General features: G+C 48.1%; 1 protein-coding gene across 1 annotated transcript in view; it reads left to right on the top strand.

Annotated features, from left to right (window-relative positions):
* The window catches only part of LOC143817048 (guanylate cyclase soluble subunit beta-2-like), a 68,661-nt gene that overhangs the window by 35,726 nt on the left and 13,915 nt on the right, over positions 1-19,020 (top strand). Inside the window, exon 7 of the mRNA XM_077298120.1 lies at positions 15,574-15,790. Coding sequence (XP_077154235.1) covers positions 15,574-15,790 — 217 coding nt within the window. The remainder of the gene's footprint in view (positions 1-15,573; positions 15,791-19,020) is intronic.

Here is a 19,020-nt window from a genome sequence, read left to right as displayed (position 1 = left end):
AGACTCTTGCATCTTTCATCCAGCCACTGATGTTTCTGGATTGTGAGTCATGGGGGAAGTAAAAGAATTGTCAACGGATCTACGGGAAAAGGTAGCTGAACTGTATAAAACAGGAAAGGGATACAAAAAGATATCCAAGGAATTGATAATACCAGTCAGCCTCTGTAAAAAAAACAAAAAAAACAACATGTTCAGGTAGACCAACAAAAATTTTGTCCACAACCGCCAGGAAAATTGTTTGGGATGCAAAGAAAAACCCACAAATAACATCAGCTGAAATACTGGATTCCCTGAAAACTAGCGGTGTGGCTGTTTAAAGATGCACAATAAGGAGGCACGTGAAAAAAATGAGCTGCATGGTCGAGTCGCCAGAAGAAAGCCATTACTGCACAAATGCCACTAAGTATCTCACCTACAATATGCAAAACAGCACAGAGACAAGCCTCAAAACTTCAGGAACAAGGTAATTTGGAGTGACGAGACCAAAATTGAACTTTTTGGCTATAACCATAAACAGCACATTTGGAGAGAGGTCAACAAGGCCGATGAAAGGAACACCATTCCTACTGTAACGCACGGAGGTGGATCGCTGATGTTTTGGGGATGTGTGAGCTACAAAGGCACAGGAAACTTGGTAAAAGTTGAAGGAATTTGGATGTTTTGGGTTGTCAATACTATTTGAAAAGAGAAAACACAGTAGTTTGACAATAAATGGCTTCACCCAACCACTAACCATGGGTGGAAAAAAAGTGTTGGTGCTATCACTCTTATTCTCTGTAAAAAGGCAAAGAAAGCCAAAATTCTGCCGGGGTATGTAAACTTTTGAGCACAACTGTAGATGTAACACAATACGCTGCACATAAATCCACCAGAATCTCACCTGGCAGACTTACATAAGCATCAAGGAATGATGAATAGCAAAAAGTGGAGATGACAGAAAATATAACATAGTGTAAAAATAATTAAAAGACCAAAAACTAAGAATAATGCAGAAAAAAAGTTGCTAAGGGGCAGGAAATGACAGAAAAATATTAATGTGGTCAAGGTAGCGGCAGAGTGTCTAGATGCCCAACGCACCTGACAAGCCCGCCATGGGATTTATTACTGTAGATATGTGTTACATATCCTGCTATATGGACGGTGTCTCCTTAGGGACATCTTATGTTGTGTTAGGTCATTTCTACATGCAGGAGTCTGTGTCTCACCACGTTTTGTTATGTGGAGTCCGTTTTCCAAAAATGTGTGCATATTTCCCTTCAGACGATGGATTGCATTCTATCAGCACCGTTTCATAAAGATCACACATTTTTAATGCACACTACTCAAAAAAAATAAAGGGAACACTCAAATAACACATCCTAGATCTGAATGAATGAAATATTCCCATTGAATACTTTGTTCTGTACAAAGCTGAAGAATTCATCAATGGAAATCAAATTTATTAACCAATGGAGGCCTGGATTTGGAACGATACTCAAAATCAAAGTGGAAAATCAAATTACAGACTGATCCAACTTCTGTGGAAATGCCTCAAAACAAGGAAATTATGTTCAGTAGTGTGTGCGTGGCCTCCACATGCCTGTATGAACTCCCTACAACGCCTGGGCATACTCCTGATGAGGCGACGGATGGTTTCCTGAGGCATCTCCTTCCAAACCTGGACTAAAGCATCCGCCAACTCCTGGAAGTCTGTGGTGCAACGTGATGTTGGTGGATGGTGCAAGACATGATGTCTCAGATGTGTCCAATTGGATTCAGGTCTGGGGAATGGGTGGGCCAGTCCATAGCTTCAATGCCTTCATCGTGCAGGAACTGCTGACACACTCCAGCCACATGAGGTCTGGAATTGTCCTGCATTAGGAGGAACCCAGGGCCAACCACACCAGCATATGGTCTCATAAGGGGTCTGAGGATCTCATCTCGGTACCTAATGGCAGTCAGGCTACCTCTGGCGAGCACATGGAGGGCTGTGCGGCCCTCCAAAGAAATGCCACCCCACACCATTACTGACCACTGCCAAACCGGTCATGCTGAAGGATGTTGCAGGCAGCAGATCGCTCTCCATGTCATCTCCGGACTCTGTCACATCTGTCCCATGTGCTCAGTGTGAACTTGCTGTCATCTGTGAAGAGCTCAGGGCGCCAGTGGCGAATCTTCCAATCCTGGTGTTCTGTGGCAAATGCCAAGCGTCCTGCATGGTGTTGGGCTGTGAGCACAACCCCCATCTGTGGACGTAGGGCACTCAGACCATGCTCATGGAGTCAGTTTCTAACCGTTTGTGCAGACACACACATTTGTGGCATGCTGGAGATCATTTTGCAGGGCCCTGGCAGTGCTCCTCCTGTTCCTCCTTGCAAAAAGGCTGAGGTAGTGGTCCTGCTGCTGGGTTATTGCCCTCCTACGGCCCCCTCCACGTCTCCTGGTGTACTGGCCTGTCTCCTGGTAGCACCTCCAGCCTCTGGACAGTACGCTGAAAGACACAACAAACCTTCTTGCCACAGCTCGCATTGATGTGCCATCCTGGATGAGCTGCACTACCTGAGCCACTTGTGTGGGTTGTGGAGTCCGTCTCATGCTACCACGAGTGTGAAAGCACAACCAACATTCAAAAGTGACCAAAACATCAGCCAGAAAGCATTGCTACTGAGATGTGGTCTGTGATCCCCACTTGCAGAACCACTTCTTTATAGGGGGTAGCACAAAATACATGGCATGTATGAAATGTACATTTCTTCACCTATTGCTTTCTTCTTACATTTTAGCAAGGCTGCCATATCTAATTGTCTGGGGATCACAGAGACAGTTCTACTCCTTGGTCAATTTATTGTACAAAACTAACAAAATACTATACTACTATACTATGGGACTACGTACATGAGCAAATATGTGTTTTCAGTAGGAAAATAGGCAGCTGCCAAATATTTTTGCTAGTTACTTATTTTTCATGAGAGTTTGGGGAGCATTCACCTAGGTTGGATGGCAAATATCTCTATAAAGTGAATCTTTAGTGTCAAGGGACTTTAAATAATAAGTTGCCCTTGTATGCTGCATTTCTCCTCTCAGCATGCTCTATAAAGAGACTAGTATGATGATGTATCATGCACAGCATGCACAGATGCAGCGCCCCAGAGTCCTGGTCGTTGCAGTAACGTCGCTCTGCCGCTAAGGGGGGCGATGTTGCGTCTGATTGCACTAGAGGAGTTCACCTGATCAGGTAACACTCACACTACACTTCACACTCCGGCCACCAGGGGGAGTGGTTCTATCTAGTAGGCCACTCCTCACACTCTGGTAAAACTGGGGGTTGGACAGGAAGACAGTGAGAAGGAACTGGGAAGAGCTAGAGAGAGGACCTGTCAGGGATGGGATCCTGGCAGACTCCTAAGAGAACAACGCAACAAGTGAGCAACGGGAATACAGCAAAGAGGCAATAGGACCAGAAGGAGTCGTGCTGAAAGATCGAGGCAACATCCTTCTGAGGCGCAAACAGTCGGTGGCCGGAACGCCGAGAAAGTAAGAGACTTTAAGCATTACTTCAAACCACGGCAGGACAGCCAATTATAGGTTGGCTGTCTCACTTAAACACCTAAGCAGACAACGGAGGCAGCTGTGGGAGAGGGGCGACTCTAGAGTCCCGGAAGAACTCCAGGCCTACCCCGTCATACGGGTGCGTCCTATCCATATCATCTGGGGGACGGAGAGACAACGAACATCAGAGGCAGACAGAATCAGTTGTGAGGACTATCCCGGGGTGCTTAGCAGGGAAGGACTACAACACATAGGCGCTAGCAGGTAGACGCTGATTCTCACCTGTAAAGGGGAACTCCTAATGTGCCTTTGGACCGGCCGGTCTCAGACAGCCCGGTTAACAGTGCTCTGGATTGGCTAACCCGAAGCCTTCAGTAAAGAGGTAAAGAGACTGCAACCTGGTGTCCTCGTTATTTACTGTGACCTGCACCGCCCACCACAGCATCGCCACCATCCACACCTTTCATTGGGCGCCCCTCAGCAGGGTCACGGACCGGGTCTAGCCACCGTGACAATCCCTGAGCAGAGACTCAGAGGCCCGGTATCGGGTACCCCTCGGCCCTGCGGCAGTGGGGGCGCTACAACTTGGCGTCACGAACAGGATCCACTTAAGCCTGAAGAATCAGGTCATGTGTGCCTTGGAACTGTGATTTATTGTACTTGGACTGTGACTTATTGCAAAGACTGTGAATTGCTGATTGCCGCCAAGAGCTCCCGCCACAATTCGCCATTGCCGTGCACGGAGGGAGGAGCCCTAGCTTCGTGGGCGGAATCGAACGAGAAAGCGCGGTAAAGTGCCAACTCCGGAAGAGGAACTCCAACCTCCAGCAGGTTAGTGGGAGGAAGGGACAGCCATGTCCGAGTCGGGAGGAGCGGAGGCGGCGGTCGCAGCCGTGGACGCAGGGGCAGCTCCGGTCCCCGCAGCGGACGAAGCCGCGGCCCTAATATCACCACCGGTTGCCGCAGAACCCGCTGCCCCCCTCAGCCAGTCGGACGCTGCCACTACCACAAAGGCCATAATGCCCTTCTCTATGCCGTACCTGCCCGGAGCGGCCTGGCTCCCACGATACTCCGGGGAGTCGCATACATTCACTGACTTTAAAGAAGGGATCTGCAGCCTGCTCGAGTTCTATCCCCTGACAGAGCCTCAGAAGGTTCATATGATAATCGGCCAACTCTTTGGGGCGGCTCTGAGAGAAGTGAAGTCCTGGCCCACCGCGGATAAGGGAACGGCACAGCAGGTTTTTGCAAAGCTTAAAGCCACCTTCGATACCCGTACTGCTACAGAAATTAAATTGACTTTCTATGGATGCAAACAGATTAAGCAGAGTGACCCCGGCAGCATGCAAGATGAGGATAAACTCCTGAAAGAGCGGTTCATTGAGGGGCTCCTGTGCAGTCACCAAAGGGGCCAATTACACTTCCTGGCCATGCAGAATCCAGACTTGACTTTTGCGCAATTCAAGGATAGAGCTATCCAGGCGCTGCAGGAGCGACAACCCAGCCGCACAATACCACCCAGGCATCCCGCTCTCACATACCACCAGGAGGTGGCGTCGGATGCCCCAGTCGCCGCCGAGGCCGACGCCCAGAGCCTAGAGGACGACTACCCTGGAGGACTCCGCCTCCAGATGCAGGAGCTGACCAAGAGCGTTGCTGCCCTAGCCCGGACGGTGCAGTCCCTACAGGAGGCCCCCAAGGAGAAGATCCAGCTGGCTTCCAGACCAGAAGATGTCCCCTGGATGCGACAGAGGAGGACTCCGCCGACCAGAGGCCGGGACGACGATCGTTTCCATCGGGACGGACGACCCATCTGCCGCCGCTGTCACCAGGTGGGCCACCTTGCAAGGTACTGTCCTTTAAACAAGCAACCCCTGGGGCAAAGGGCCAACCCCCAGGAGTAGGACGATCAGGCCCGCAGCATTGGAGAGCCAAATACATTGGAGGGCGACCAGTTCTTCCTGTAGTGGTTGACGGTATCCCCATGAACGCTTTGCTGGACACCGGTTCTCAGGTGACGACTATGCCTTACGTGCTTTATAAACGGTATTGGGAGGACACTGATATTACTCGTGGCCCCGATGACGATTTCACCATAATAGCCAGTAATGGTCAGCCGTTGCCACAAGTGGGGTATAAAGAGGTCACCATCAAGGTGGGGCGGGTGGAATTGAAAGCCCAAGGGATTGTGATTGTTGATATTGATCGCCGAGAATGTAATCCCATTATGACCATCGGTACTAATGTTATAGAAAATTGTCTTGCAGAAGTTATTGTTTTGTTGCAACAGGTAGCAGAAACCGCTGGCCACAGTGAACAACGCGCCCTGCAAAAAGAAATCAGAGCTCTGATGCAGAGACAGCAGGTAGAGCTGACTGGTGGTGAGATTGGTCGTGTCACTGTGAGTGATTCAAACCCCATCGAGATACCCCCCAGGAGTGAGATGTTAATATGGTGTCGGGCAGCCATAGGCCTCAGGGGTAAGGACTACCAGGCCTTGGTAGAACCCGTATATTCAGACAATAGGCCTACTATCCTGACAGCCCGGGGGGTGGTCGACGTCCGCCAGGGGAGGGTGCCCGTACGTGTCCTCAATTGTGGGGAGGAAGAGGTTCACCTCACCAAGTATGCCACGCTCGCCAAACTGTTCGCTGTCAATAATAGTGTGATACAGACATCTGAACCCTTGGTCCTGTCAAACGTGGCGGAGGACAACGGTTCTGCAGGGCACTCGAAAGATTGGTGTCGGGAATTGCATGTGGGCACTGACTCTACCCCATCCCATCAGAAACAGGGGGCCTACAGGGTGGTTCACGAGTACGAGCAGGTATTCAGCAAACACCCCTTAGATTTTGGACAGGTGAAAGGGATCCAACATCACATCCCCACGGGAGATCACCGACCCATAAAAGAGAGATATCGCCCTGTACCCCCAGCTCATTACCAGTGTGCCAAGGACATGTTGCGAGAAATGAAGGAGGCTGGGGTAGTGAGAGACAGTTGTAGCCCCTGGGCAGCTCCATTAGTCCTTGTTAAAAAGAAGGATGGTACAATGAGGATGTGTGTTGATTACAGGCAGTTGAATCGCATTACACATAAGGACGCATACCCACTGCCCAGGATAGAGGAGTCTCTGGCTGCCTTAAAATCTGCTAACTACTTCTCTACCTTAGATCTCACCAGTGGGTACTGGCAGGTTCCCGTGGCGGAGGCGGACAAAGAGAAGACGGCCTTCACGACACCGATGGGTCTCTGCGAATTTAACTACATGCCCTTCGGATTGTGCAATGCCCCGGGGACGTTCCAGAGGATGATGGAGTGCTGCCTGGGGCACAAGAACTTTGAAACCGTATTGCTGTATTTGGATGATGTCATTGTCTTCTCTAAGACCTACGAAGACCATCTGAAGCACCTGGCTGAGGTGTTTGAAGCCCTGTCCAACTTTGGCTTAAAGGTGAAACCGTCCAAATGTCATCTGCTGAAACCAAAAGTGCAGTACCTGGGCCATGTGGTGAGCGCCGAAGGAGTGGCCCCAGACCCCGACAAGGTAACGGTGATCCAGGACTGGCCAAAGCCCAGCAACCTCCATGAAGTCCGGCAGTTCCTCGGGCTGGTAGGCTATTACCGGAGGTTCATTAAGGACTTCACCAAGAAGGCCGCGCCCTTGCAAAACCTGATGGTGGGCCAATCAAAGAAGACCAAGGGGAGGAACACCCCATTTGATTGGAACGAGGGGCTGGAGGGATCCTTCACTTGCTTAAAGTCGGCACTGACGGGAGAAGAGGTACTGGCCTACCCCGAATACGACCAACTGTTTGTGCTGTACACGGATGCCAGCAAAGTAGGATTGGGAGCCGTGCTGTCCCAGGTCCAGAAAGGCAAGGAGAGGGTAATCGCTTACGCCAGCAGGAAACTTCATCCCACGGAAAGGAACCCTGACAACTACAGTTCCTTTAAGCTGGAATTCCTTGCCATCGTCTGGGCAGTGACAGAGAGGTTCAAACACTACCTGGCCTCAGCGAAATTCACCGTATTCACGGATAACAATCCGCTAACGCATCTGGATACCGCCAAACTCGGGGCCTTGGAACAGCGGTGGATGGCCCGGCTGTCCAACTACAACTTCACCATCAAGTACCGGGCAGGACGCAAGAATGCAAATGCCGATGCCTTGTCTCGAATGCCCAATTTGCCGGAAACGGGGGAAGACCCGGAGGCACTTGAAGAGGTGGAGTTGCCTGCATTCCATCGCCCCAAAGCCACTCAGAACTCCCATCATGTGAAGAACAGGCACAAGAACCAACCGGATGCCACACTGAAACCCCTGCCCCATCACGGATGGGCGGAAACCCAGGATGGTGACCCCGCGGTCCGTCGGGTGAAAGAGCTCTTGACGCAGGCCGGGTTGCATCCTGGCCCAGATGATCCACAGGAGACCCAACAGCTGTGGAAGGGGAGAAGCAAACTGTTTATCCATGATGGCAAGCTGTGCCAGAGAAGCATCGACCCACGTACTCACGAATTGGTATGGCAGATAGTAGTGCCAAGGCGAGATGCGCCCATGGTTCTGGGAGCCTACCACGATGGAGCCGGACACTTCGGATGGAAGAAGCTAGAGAGGCTACTCCGAGGGAGGTTCTATTGGATTGACATGAAGAGAGCCATTGAGAAGTGGTGTCGAGAGTGCGGTCCATGTAGCTTACGCAGGAGGGACCGTGGCAGCCAATGGGCTCCCTTGCAGCCTATCATCACCAGGCGGCCGCTCGAACTGGTCGCGCTGGACCATGTGAAGCTGACACCTAGCCGGTCAGGCTATGTCTACGCTCTTACCATCGTGGATCACTACTCCAGATTTTTGGTGGTTGTGCCTGTCAAGGATCTAACGGCCAGGACGGCCGCCAAGGCTTTCCAGCAGTACTTTTGTAGGCCCCATGGCTACCCGGAGAAGGTACTGACCGATCAGGGACCCGCATTCGAAGCTGAAGTGTTCCAAGAGTTCTGCCAACTGTACGGGTGTAAGAAGATCAGAACCACACCGTACCATCCCCAAACCAATGGGATGTGCGAAAAGATGAACCAGGTGGTGATCGACTTACTAAAGACCTTGCCCGTAGAGGAACGGAGCCTGTGGCCAACGAAGTTGCCTGACTTGGTGGACATATATAATCACATCCCAGTAAATTCCACCAACTGCACTCCAGCGTACCTGATGCGAGGAAGGTCTAGCAAGTTACCCGTTGATTTGGACATGGGGGTCCTAACCCCCGAAGATACATCGTCGGATGCCGATTGGGATACCGAGAGGCGGCAAAGGTTCCGCAAGGTACAAGAGTGCGCGGAAAGAAGCCTTGCTCAGGCCAGGCAAAAACAGGAAAGGGACTACAACCAGCATGCCCCTGCAATTCCTTTGCCACCTGGTGAGCACGTACTCAAACGAAAGAGGAGGCTACACAAACTCGATGACCAATGGGAAGCGGAACCGTATACCGTCCTGCCATCCGATTTTGACAACACGAAGGTTTGCCTCATCAGCAAGGATGGAGGGGAGACCTCGACGGTGATATCCAGGGACCACCTTAAAGCCTGCCCTGATAAGCTGAGGGCGAGGGAAATGGATCCAGGAACCTCCCCACCTGTAGAAAAGGAGAAGATGATCCACACTGTCCTTGGTGACTTTCCCCAGTCCGGGAGTACTGGATTTAACCGGGGGGAATGCAGCGCCCCAGAGTCCTGGTCGTTGCAGTAACGTCGCTCTGCCGCTAAGGGGGGCGATGTTGCGTCTGATTGCACTAGAGGAGTTCACCTGATCAGGTAACACTCACACTACACTTCACACTCCGGCCACCAGGGGGAGTGGTTCTATCTAGTAGGCTACTCCTCACACTCTGGTAAAACTGGGGGTTGGACAGGAAGACAGTGAGAAGGAACTGGGAAGAGCTAGAGAGAGGACCTGTCAGGGATGGGATCCTGGCAGACTCCTAAGAGAACAACGCAACAAGTGAGCAACGGGAATACAGCAAAGAGGCAATAGGACCAGAAGGAGTCGTGCTGAAAGATCGAGGCAACATCCTTCTGAGGCGCAAACAGTCGGTGGCCGGAACGCCGAGAAAGTAAGAGACTTTAAGCATTACTTCAAACCACGGCAGGACAGCCAATTATAGGTTGGCTGTCTCACTTAAACACCTAAGCAGACAACGGAGGCAGCTGTGGGAGAGGGGCGACTCTAGAGTCCCGGAAGAACTCCAACGCCTACCCCGTCATACGGGTGCGTCCTATCCATATCATCTTGGGGACGGAGAGAGAACGAACATCAGAGGCAGACAGAATCAGTTGTGAGGACTATCCCGGGGTGCTCAGCAGGGAAGGACTACAACACATAGGCGCTAGCAGGTAGACGCTGATTCTCACCTGTAAAGGGGAACTCCTAATGTGCCTTTGGACCGGCCGGTCTCAGACAGCCCGGTTAACAGTGCTCTGGATTGGCTAACTCGAAGCCTTCAGTAAAGAGGTAAAGAGACTGCAACCTGGTGTCCTCGTTATTTACTGCGACCTGCACCGGCCACCACAGCATCACCACCATCCACACCTTTCATTGGGCGCCCCTCAGCAGGGTCACGGACCGGGTCTAGCCACCGTGACAATCCCCAAGCAGAGACTAAGAGGCCCGGTACCGGGTACCCCTCAGCCCTGCGGCAGTGGGGGCGCTACACAGACATAAGGGATTCCTGTTCCCCAGTCTGTATCTAGCACATGTTCAGAAGCAGCAGCAGCATAGGTGACACTGTACAGCAGGACTGAGCAGAGTAGCTGTGAATACAGCACTGGATTGGGAAATTGAAAGAACTGTCAAGTTCAGTGGAGGAAGTCTGATAATATGGAGTTGTTTCAAAGTCAAATGCCTTGGATATTTGACCAGGATCTATGGTCACTCGAGTAGTATGGGCATGAAAAGGACGACATAGTGTTCCAGCAGGACAACGACCCAAAACATACTTTGAGATTGGTGAAGAAATGGTTCAATGACAATGAAGTTGAGGTGCTGGATTGGCTCCCACAGTCCCAAGACCTCAACCCAATCGAACATTTGTGGGTAGAGTTGAAGAAAAAGCTGTATACATACCCAAGTAAATAGACCAGTATGCACCATCTTTGGGAATGTGTAGAAGAGCCCTGGGATCAGATTTCGATTGAGACATGTTTGAATCTGATCGAGAGCCGCCCAGTAGGATTCAGGCAGTGTTGAAAACCAAACGTGGATTTACAAAATACGGTACTAACAAAATAAACAATTTTTAGGAAACAAACAGTAACAATGCAGTGACATCAGCATAACTAATCATATGCAAAATAGTTGCAAGTCAAATTTATGAATGAGATAGCCAAGATTGTCTATAAAATGATGGTAGTCTCATGTTCCAAGCAGTAGTAGATGGTGAGATATGGAGCCTGAAAGTCAAAAGTTTAAAATATTGTTACCCTTTTGCTCATCAGTGTACTTCAAAAGATGACTGTAGTCAGAATGGATTGTGAATTTAGGAGGCGATGGATGGTAAGAAGTGGCTCATAAGTGAAGAAAGAAGGTTATTTTTCTGATACAATATATTTCAGAGTTTCATATTTTCCTTGCACTATTAATTTATGCAAAGGTTGTTGAATTTGAATTTAAAGTGAAGTGAGGAAAATCAAAGTCTTTCTGTTGTGAATTAGACTTTTTGGCTCCCTCTTGTGGTTACTAGTGATATGACTCTGGGATTTTCTTCCCTCAGTTTGCACCCAGCTGGGTCGTTAGTTCAGGGGTGTTGCTATATAAACCTCCTGGATCCTTAGTCCAGTGCCTGGCATCGTTGTAATCAGACACATTCTGTTTGCTCCTATCTGCTGGTCCTGGTTCGTGCAAAATTAAGCTAAGTCCTGCTTCTTTGTTTTTTGGGTTATTTGCTTGCTCTCATTTTTGTCCAGCTTGTACTAAATGTGATTCCTGACCTTGCTGGAAGCTCTAGGGGGCTGGTGTTCTCCCCCCGGGCCGTTAGACGGTTCGGGGGTTCTTGAATTTCCAGTGTGGATATTTTTGATAGGGTTTTTGCTGACCATATAAGTTATCTTTCTATATTCTGCTATTAGCTAGTGGGCCTCTCTTTGCTAAATACCTAGCTCATTCTTATGTTTGTCTTTTCCTCTTACCTCACCGTTATTATTTGTTGGGGGCTTGTATCCAACTTTTGGGGTCTATTCTCTGGAGGCAAGAAAGGTCTTTCTTTTCCCTTCTAGGGTTAGTTAGTTCTCCGGCTGGCGCGAGACGTCTAGAATCATCGTAGGCACGTTCCCCGGCTGCTGGTATTTGTGGTGCTAGGATTAGATATATGGTCAGCCCAGTTACCACTGCCCTATGAGCTGGTTTTCTGTGTTTGCAGACTTAGCAATTATTCCTGAGACCCTCTGCCATTGGGGTCATAACAGTATGCCAGGCCAACATTGAATGTTTAATGCATTGCAGAAGTGGGATAATAAGAAAGGAAATTCTGAGTTTTTTTTTTTTCTTTCCTCTCTTCCTCCCCTTTACCTTTGAGTGGCTTGTGCTTGCTGCAGACATGAATGTCCAGACCTTGATTACAAGTGTAAACCAGCTGGCAGCTCGTGTGCAGGGCATACAAGATTTTGTTACCAGTAGTCCTATGTCTGAACCTAAAATACCTATTCCGGAATTATTTTCTGGAGACCGATTTAGGTTTAGGAATTTCATGAATAATTGTAAATTGTTTCTTTCTCTGAGACCCCGTTCATCTGGAGATTCAGCTCAGCAAGTTAAAATTGTTATTTCTTTTTTACGGGGCGACCCTCAGGATTGGGCTTTCTCCCTAGCGCCAGGAGATCCGGCATTGGCAAATATTGATGCGTTTTTTCTGGCGCTCGGATTGCTTTACGAGGAACCCAATCTTGAAATTCAGGCAGAAAAAGCCTTGCTGGCTATTTCTCAGGGCCAGGATGAAGCTGAAGTGTATTGCCAAAAATTTCGGAAATGGTCCGTGCTTACTCAGTGGAATGAGTGTGCTCTGGCCTCAAATTTCAGAAATGGCCTTTCTGAGGCCATTAAGAATGTGATGGTGGGTTTCCCCATTCCTACAAATCTGAATGATTCTATGGCGCTGGCTATTCAAATTGACTGGCGTTTGCGGGAGCGCAAAACCGCTAATCCTCTGGAGGTGTTGTCTGAACAAACACCTGATTTAATGCAATGTGATAGAATTCAGACTAGAAATGAGCGGAAAAATCATAGACGTCAGAATGGGTTGTGTTTTTATTGTGGTGATTCTACACATGTTATATCAGCATGCTCTAGATGTCTAACAAGGGTTGTTAGTCCTGTCGCCATTGGTAATTTGCAACCTAAATTTATTTTGTCTGTGACTTTGATTTGCTCTTTGTCTTCTTACCCTGTTATGGCGTTTGTGGATTCAGGTGCTGCCCTGAGTCTTATGGATCTGTCATTTGCCAAGCGCTGTGGTTTTGTTCTTGAACCGTTGGTAAATCCTATTCCTCTTAGAGGTATTGATGCTACGCCATTGGCGGAAAATAAACCGCAGTTTTGGACGCAGGTGACCATGTGCATGACTCCTGAACATCGGGAGGTGATTCGTTTTCTTGTTCTGCATAAAATGCATGATTTGGTCGTTTTGGGTCTGCCATGGTTACAGACCCACAATCCAGTCTTGGATTGGAAGGCAATGTCTGTGTCAAGTTGGGGCTGTCAGGGAATTCATGCTGATTCCCCGCCGGTGTCTATTGCTTCCTCTACTCCTTCGGAAGTTCCTGAGTATTTGTCTGATTATCAGGATGTATTCAGCGAGTCCAGATCCAGTGCTCTGCCTCCTCATAGGGACTGTGACTGCGCCATAGATTTGATTCCAGGTAGTAAATTTCCCAAGGGAAGATTATTTAATCTGTCTGTACCTGAGCATGCCGCAATGCGTTCGTATATCAAGGAGTCTCTGGAGAAGGGGCATATCCGTCCTTCCTCTTCCCCTCTTGGTGCGGGATTCTTTTTTGTGGCCAAGAAGGACGGATCTTTGAGACCTTGTATTGACTATCGGCTTCTGAATAAAATCACTGTTAAATTTCAGTATCCTTTGCCTCTGTTGTCGGACTTGTTTGCCCGGATTAAAGGTGCCAAGTGGTTCACCAAGATAGATCTTCGTGGTGCGTACAACCTTGTGCGCATTAAGCAAGGAGATGAATGGAAGACTGCATTTAATACGCCCGAAGGTCATTTTGAGTACTTGGTGATGCCTTTTGGGCTCTCTAATGCTCCCTCAGTGTTTCAGTCCTTTATGCATGATATTTTCCGGAAGTATCTGGATAAATTTATGATTGTTTATCTGGATGATATTCTGGTTTTCTCTGAAGATTGGGACTCACATGTGGAGCAGGTCAGGATGGTGTTTCAGGTTTTGCGTGAGAATGCTTTGTTTGTTAAAGGCTCAAAGTGTCTCTTAGGAGTACAGAGGGTTCCCTTTTTGGGGTTTATTTTTTCCCCTTCTGCTGTGGAGATGGACCCAGTCAAGGTCCGAGCTATTCATGATTGGACTCAACCCACGTCAGTTAAGAGTCTTCAGAAGTCCTGGGGTAGATTCTGTGGTGGATAGGTTGCAGCAGATCTGGAATCATGTGGTGGACAACTTAAAATTGTCACAGGAGAAGGCTCAGCGTTTTGCCAACCGCCGCCGCGGTGTGGGTCCCCGACTTCGTGTTGGGGATTTGGTGTGGCTGTCTTCTCGATTTGTTCCTATGAAGGTCTCCTCTCCTAAATTTAAGCCTCGCTTCATCGGTCCTTACAAGATATTGGAAATCCTTAATCCAGTGTCCTTTCGCTTGGATCTTCCGGTTTCGTTTGCCATTCACAACGTGTTCCATAGGTCTTTATTGCGACGCTACGTTGTGCCTGTGGTTCCTTCTGCTGAGCCTCCTGCTCCGGTGTTGGTTGAGGGCGAGTTGGAGTACGTGGTTGAGAAGATCTTGGATTCTCGTCTCTCCAGACGGAGGCTTCAGTATTTGGTCAAGTGGAAGGGCTATGGTCAGGAGGATAATTCCTGGGTGGTTGCCTCTGATGTGCATGCGGCCGATTTAGTTCGTGCCTTTCACGCTGCTCATCCTGATCGCCCTGGTGGTCTTGGTGAGGGTTCGGTGACCCCTCCTTAAGGGGGGGGTACTGTTGTGAATTAGACTTTTTGGCTCCCTCTTGTGGTTACTAGTGATATGACTCTGGGATTTTCTTCCCTCAGTTTGCACCCAGCTGGGTCGTTAGTTCAGGGGTGTTGCTATATAAACCTCCTGGATCCTTAGTCCAGTGCCTGGCATCGTTGTAATCAGACACATTCTGTTTGCTCCTATCTGCTGGTCCTGGTTCGTGCAAAATTAAGCTAAGTCCTGCTTCTTTGTTTTTTGGGTTATTTGCTTGCTCTCATTTTTGTCCAGCTTGTACTAAATGTGATTCCTGACCTTGCTGGAAGCTCTAGGGGGCTGGTGTTCTCCCCCCGGGCCGTTAGACGGTTCGGGGGTTCTTGAATTTCCAGTGTGGATATTTTTGATAGGGTTTTTGCTGACCATATAAGTTATCTTTCTATATTCTGCTATTAGCTAGTGGGCCTCTCTTTGCTAAATACCTAGCTCATTCTTATGTTTGTCTTTTCCTCTTACCTCACCGTTATTATTTGTTGGGGGCTTGTATCCAACTTTTGGGGTCTATTCTCTGGAGGCAAGAAAGGTCTTTCTTTTCCCTTCTAGGGTTAGTTAGTTCTCCGGCTGGCGCGAGACGTCTAGAATCATCGTAGGCACGTTCCCCGGCTGCTGGTATTTGTGGTGCTAGGATTAGATATATGGTCAGCCCAGTTACCACTGCCCTATGAGCTGGTTTTCTGTGTTTGCAGACTTAGCAATTATTCCTGAGACCCTCTGCCATTGGGGTCATAACATCTTTCTATTTTCTCATTGTATTGGGCTAGCATCATTATTCATATTTATATATTTTTTTCTATTTTCTACTGTGATCAGCTGAAAATAAAGCAGGCCGGAGTAAACATACAGAAATATGTCCCAGGAGTCCAAACTATGGACATCAGATTAGATGACTATTTCACCATCGTCCACCCACAAGTTACTTTCACTATCTCAAACATTACGATGTTCACCAATAGTCAATTTGTGCTGAAGACAAAGCGAGAAATGATGCCGGAGTCCTGGAAGAAGCAGCCTACGCTGAAACTCAGAGGTGACGTTGTCGTAACTCTCTCTGTTCTGGGTGATTTACAATTATTGATATTCAGCACAGTGAATACATTTCAGCTTTTCTGCTTCTTTCTATTGTTTTAACACTTAGATAATGTTAATGCATATTGTGTTTTCAGTCAGTGGCACAGAGGAGCTTCCAAAGGGTCTACACAGCCATGTTTTTTGCTAAAATATTGTCTAGCCTTGGGATGAAAGGCTACAGTCAGTCAATATGGCGAGTGCACTGCACGCGGTCATTGATATTGCCAGTGAGAGTGGGCTATCACATGACCACAAGCATACAATTTGCATACTGCCGCTCATATTCTGACTAGACATGCTCGTCCTCTCTAAGTGCATGAGCATGTCTAGTCAGCATGTGACCGCAATCATGCAAACCGCATACTTATTGTCATGTGACTGCTAGCTCCCATGTCCAACCCCAGAAAATCCTGACAGCGAGCGCGAGTGCACCGCACACTGTCAGGATTCAGAAGTCTGCAACCAAATAGAATTAGTGTATACTTTCATCTCAAGCCTGGACGACTCCTTAAGGGTTATCTAATAGTGTTTATGCAGATTCCTCTTTACCAGACAAGAACCACCCACTAAATCCAATTATTTTAACATTTGACCCAGTTGCCGCAAATACCCCAATCATGGGCGAGAGGTGCAGATGTCAATGAGTCAGAGGCACGTCTACGTCTTAATGTATTCTTGGCTCAGCCCAACTAATACATGATGAAATATACTAAAGTCCCAGAGTTTCTTTTATGTTCACACCTCAGTTTGCCAGTGCTTCCTTCTTCTAGACATCAGATGGTGCGTCGGGGAGGTATATAATATCGGGGCAACCTGAATTGGTTTGCTGAGAGGAAATCTGAGTTATCATACGACTCCCAATACTTGAGGTGCTGCACAACTGACCCTCCCTTTGGGTAAGTGCAGACCAACATTTTCTCCACAGAAAATTGGTCCAAATTATGCAAATCACACTCCGATCAGCGTCTGATCATAGCGTAATCCGATTTTCTAGGATGAGAATAAAAAAAAAAGTTTCTTCATCTTCTCCATTCAGTCTGTCCATGAAAATCGAGTCATTCGAGTGCAGTCCAATGTTTCTCACGGATCTATAGACTTGAATGGCTAACTGCCATCCAATACGTAGGCAAATCGTTGATGCTGCAATTTTTGTCCTCAGATCGACTCGGTCTGGGTAAAAAGTCAGACGTGCACAGTCCCATAGAATAATATGGGGGACGAGAGTTATCCGTCAAAACGACAGGTAGCTTTCATCCGAGTTATCCGGTCATCTGCACATGCCCTTAGTCTTTAAGATGCCTCACTAAGGCTAGTTTCACACTAGCGTTTTGCTGAGCTGCGGAGGGCAGCGGACTTCATCCATGAAGCCTCACCCACGGCCGCACCTCCGCCGCTCAGCTCTGCCTACCTCCGCATGCAGCCTGCGTACCAATCTTTAACATTAGGTACGCAGTTCGTGCGGATGTACGCAGATGCCTCCGCATGTGTTGTTTTGACGATGTAGAGAAAAAAAGAAATTCCAACCAGCTGCGTTCGACAGGGGTCGCCGCAGCGTCAAAATTACGCATGCGGAGACATCCGCATACATCCGCACGACCCGCGTACCTAATGTTAAAGATAGGTACGCACGCCACATGCAGACGTAGGCGGAGCTGAGCGGCGGAGGTGCAGCCGTGGGTGGGGCTTCACGGAGGAAGTCCGCAGCCCTCCGCAGCTCAGAAAAACGCTAATGTGAAACTAGCCTTAGTCTCTGTGACCCTTCTTTCTCCCCTCACCGAAATCTCACCACTGCACCAAAAAGGAAGTAAAACTCATGAAATAGGCCTGGACAGAAATGATGGATTGGTACCCTTAACTTAATATTTTGTTGCACAACCTTTTGAGGCAATCACTGCAATCAAACGATTCCTGTAACTGTCAATGAGACTTCTGCACCTCTCGACAGGTATTTTGGCCCACTCCTCAAGAGCAAACTGCTCAAGTTGTCTCATGTTTGAAGGTTGCCTTTTCCAGACGGCATGTTTTAGCTCTTTCCAAAGATGCACAATAAGATTTAGGTCAGGGCTCATAGAAGGTCACTTCAGAATAGTCCAGTGTCTTCCTCTTAGCCATTCTTGCGTGTTTTTAGCTGTGTGTTTTGGGTCATTATCCTGTTGCAAGACCCATCACCTGCGACTAAGACCAAGCTTTCTGTCACTGGGCAGCCCATTTCTCTTTAGAATCCCTGGATAATCTTGAGATTTCACTGTACCCTGCACTGATTCTAGACACCCTGTGCCAGATGCAGCAAAGCAACCCCAGAACATAACAGAGCCTCCTCCATGTTTCACAGTAGGGACAGTGTTCTTTTCTTGATATGCTTAATTTTTCCGTCTGTGAACATAGAGCTGATGAGCCTTGCCAAAAACTTCAATTTTTGTCTCATCTGTCCATAGGACATTCTCCCAGAAGCTTTGTGGCTTGTCAACATGTAGTTTGGCAAATTCCAGTCTGGCTTTTTTATGATTTTCTTTAAACAATAGTGTCCTCCTTGGTCGTCTCCATGAAATTCACTTTGGCTCATACAATGACGGATGGTGCGATCTGACACTGAGCATTGAACATTGAGCTTGAAGTTCACCTTTAATCTGTTTAGATGTTTTTCTGAGCTCTTTTGTTACCATTCGTATTATCTGTCTCTTTGATTTGTCGTCCAGGGAGGTTAGCTACAGTCCCATGGATCTTAAATTTCGTAATAATATGAGTGCAACTGTAGTCACAGGAACATCAGACTGCTTGGAGATGGTCTTATAACTTTTACCTTTAACATGTTTGTCTATAATTTTCATTCTAATCTCCTGAGACAACTCTTTCCTTTGCTTCCTCTGGTCCATGTTGCGTGTGATACACACCATGTCACCAAACAGCACAGTGAGTATCTGTAGCCCCATATACAGGCCACTCACTGATTACAAGATTGTAGACACCTGTGATGCTAGTCAGTGGACGCACCGTGATTTAACATGTTCCTTTTGTCACATTATTTTCAGGGGTACCATCATTTCTGTCCAGGCCTATTTCATGAGTTTTAGTTTTTTTTATTCTGCGGAAGCATGGTTGAAAAGCAATGTCTGACTTACATTTAAAAAATCTATGAAAATGAACAAATGAATTATAACTTTTGTCTGATTCAAGTTATTTCTGTGACCA

Source organism: Ranitomeya variabilis, chromosome 3 (genome assembly GCF_051348905.1).
Source record: "Ranitomeya variabilis isolate aRanVar5 chromosome 3, aRanVar5.hap1, whole genome shotgun sequence".
Classification (NCBI taxonomy): Eukaryota; Metazoa; Chordata; class Amphibia; order Anura; family Dendrobatidae; genus Ranitomeya; species Ranitomeya variabilis.
Note: the sequence above shows the minus strand (reverse complement) of the source record. Positions and strands in the feature narration are given on the sequence as shown.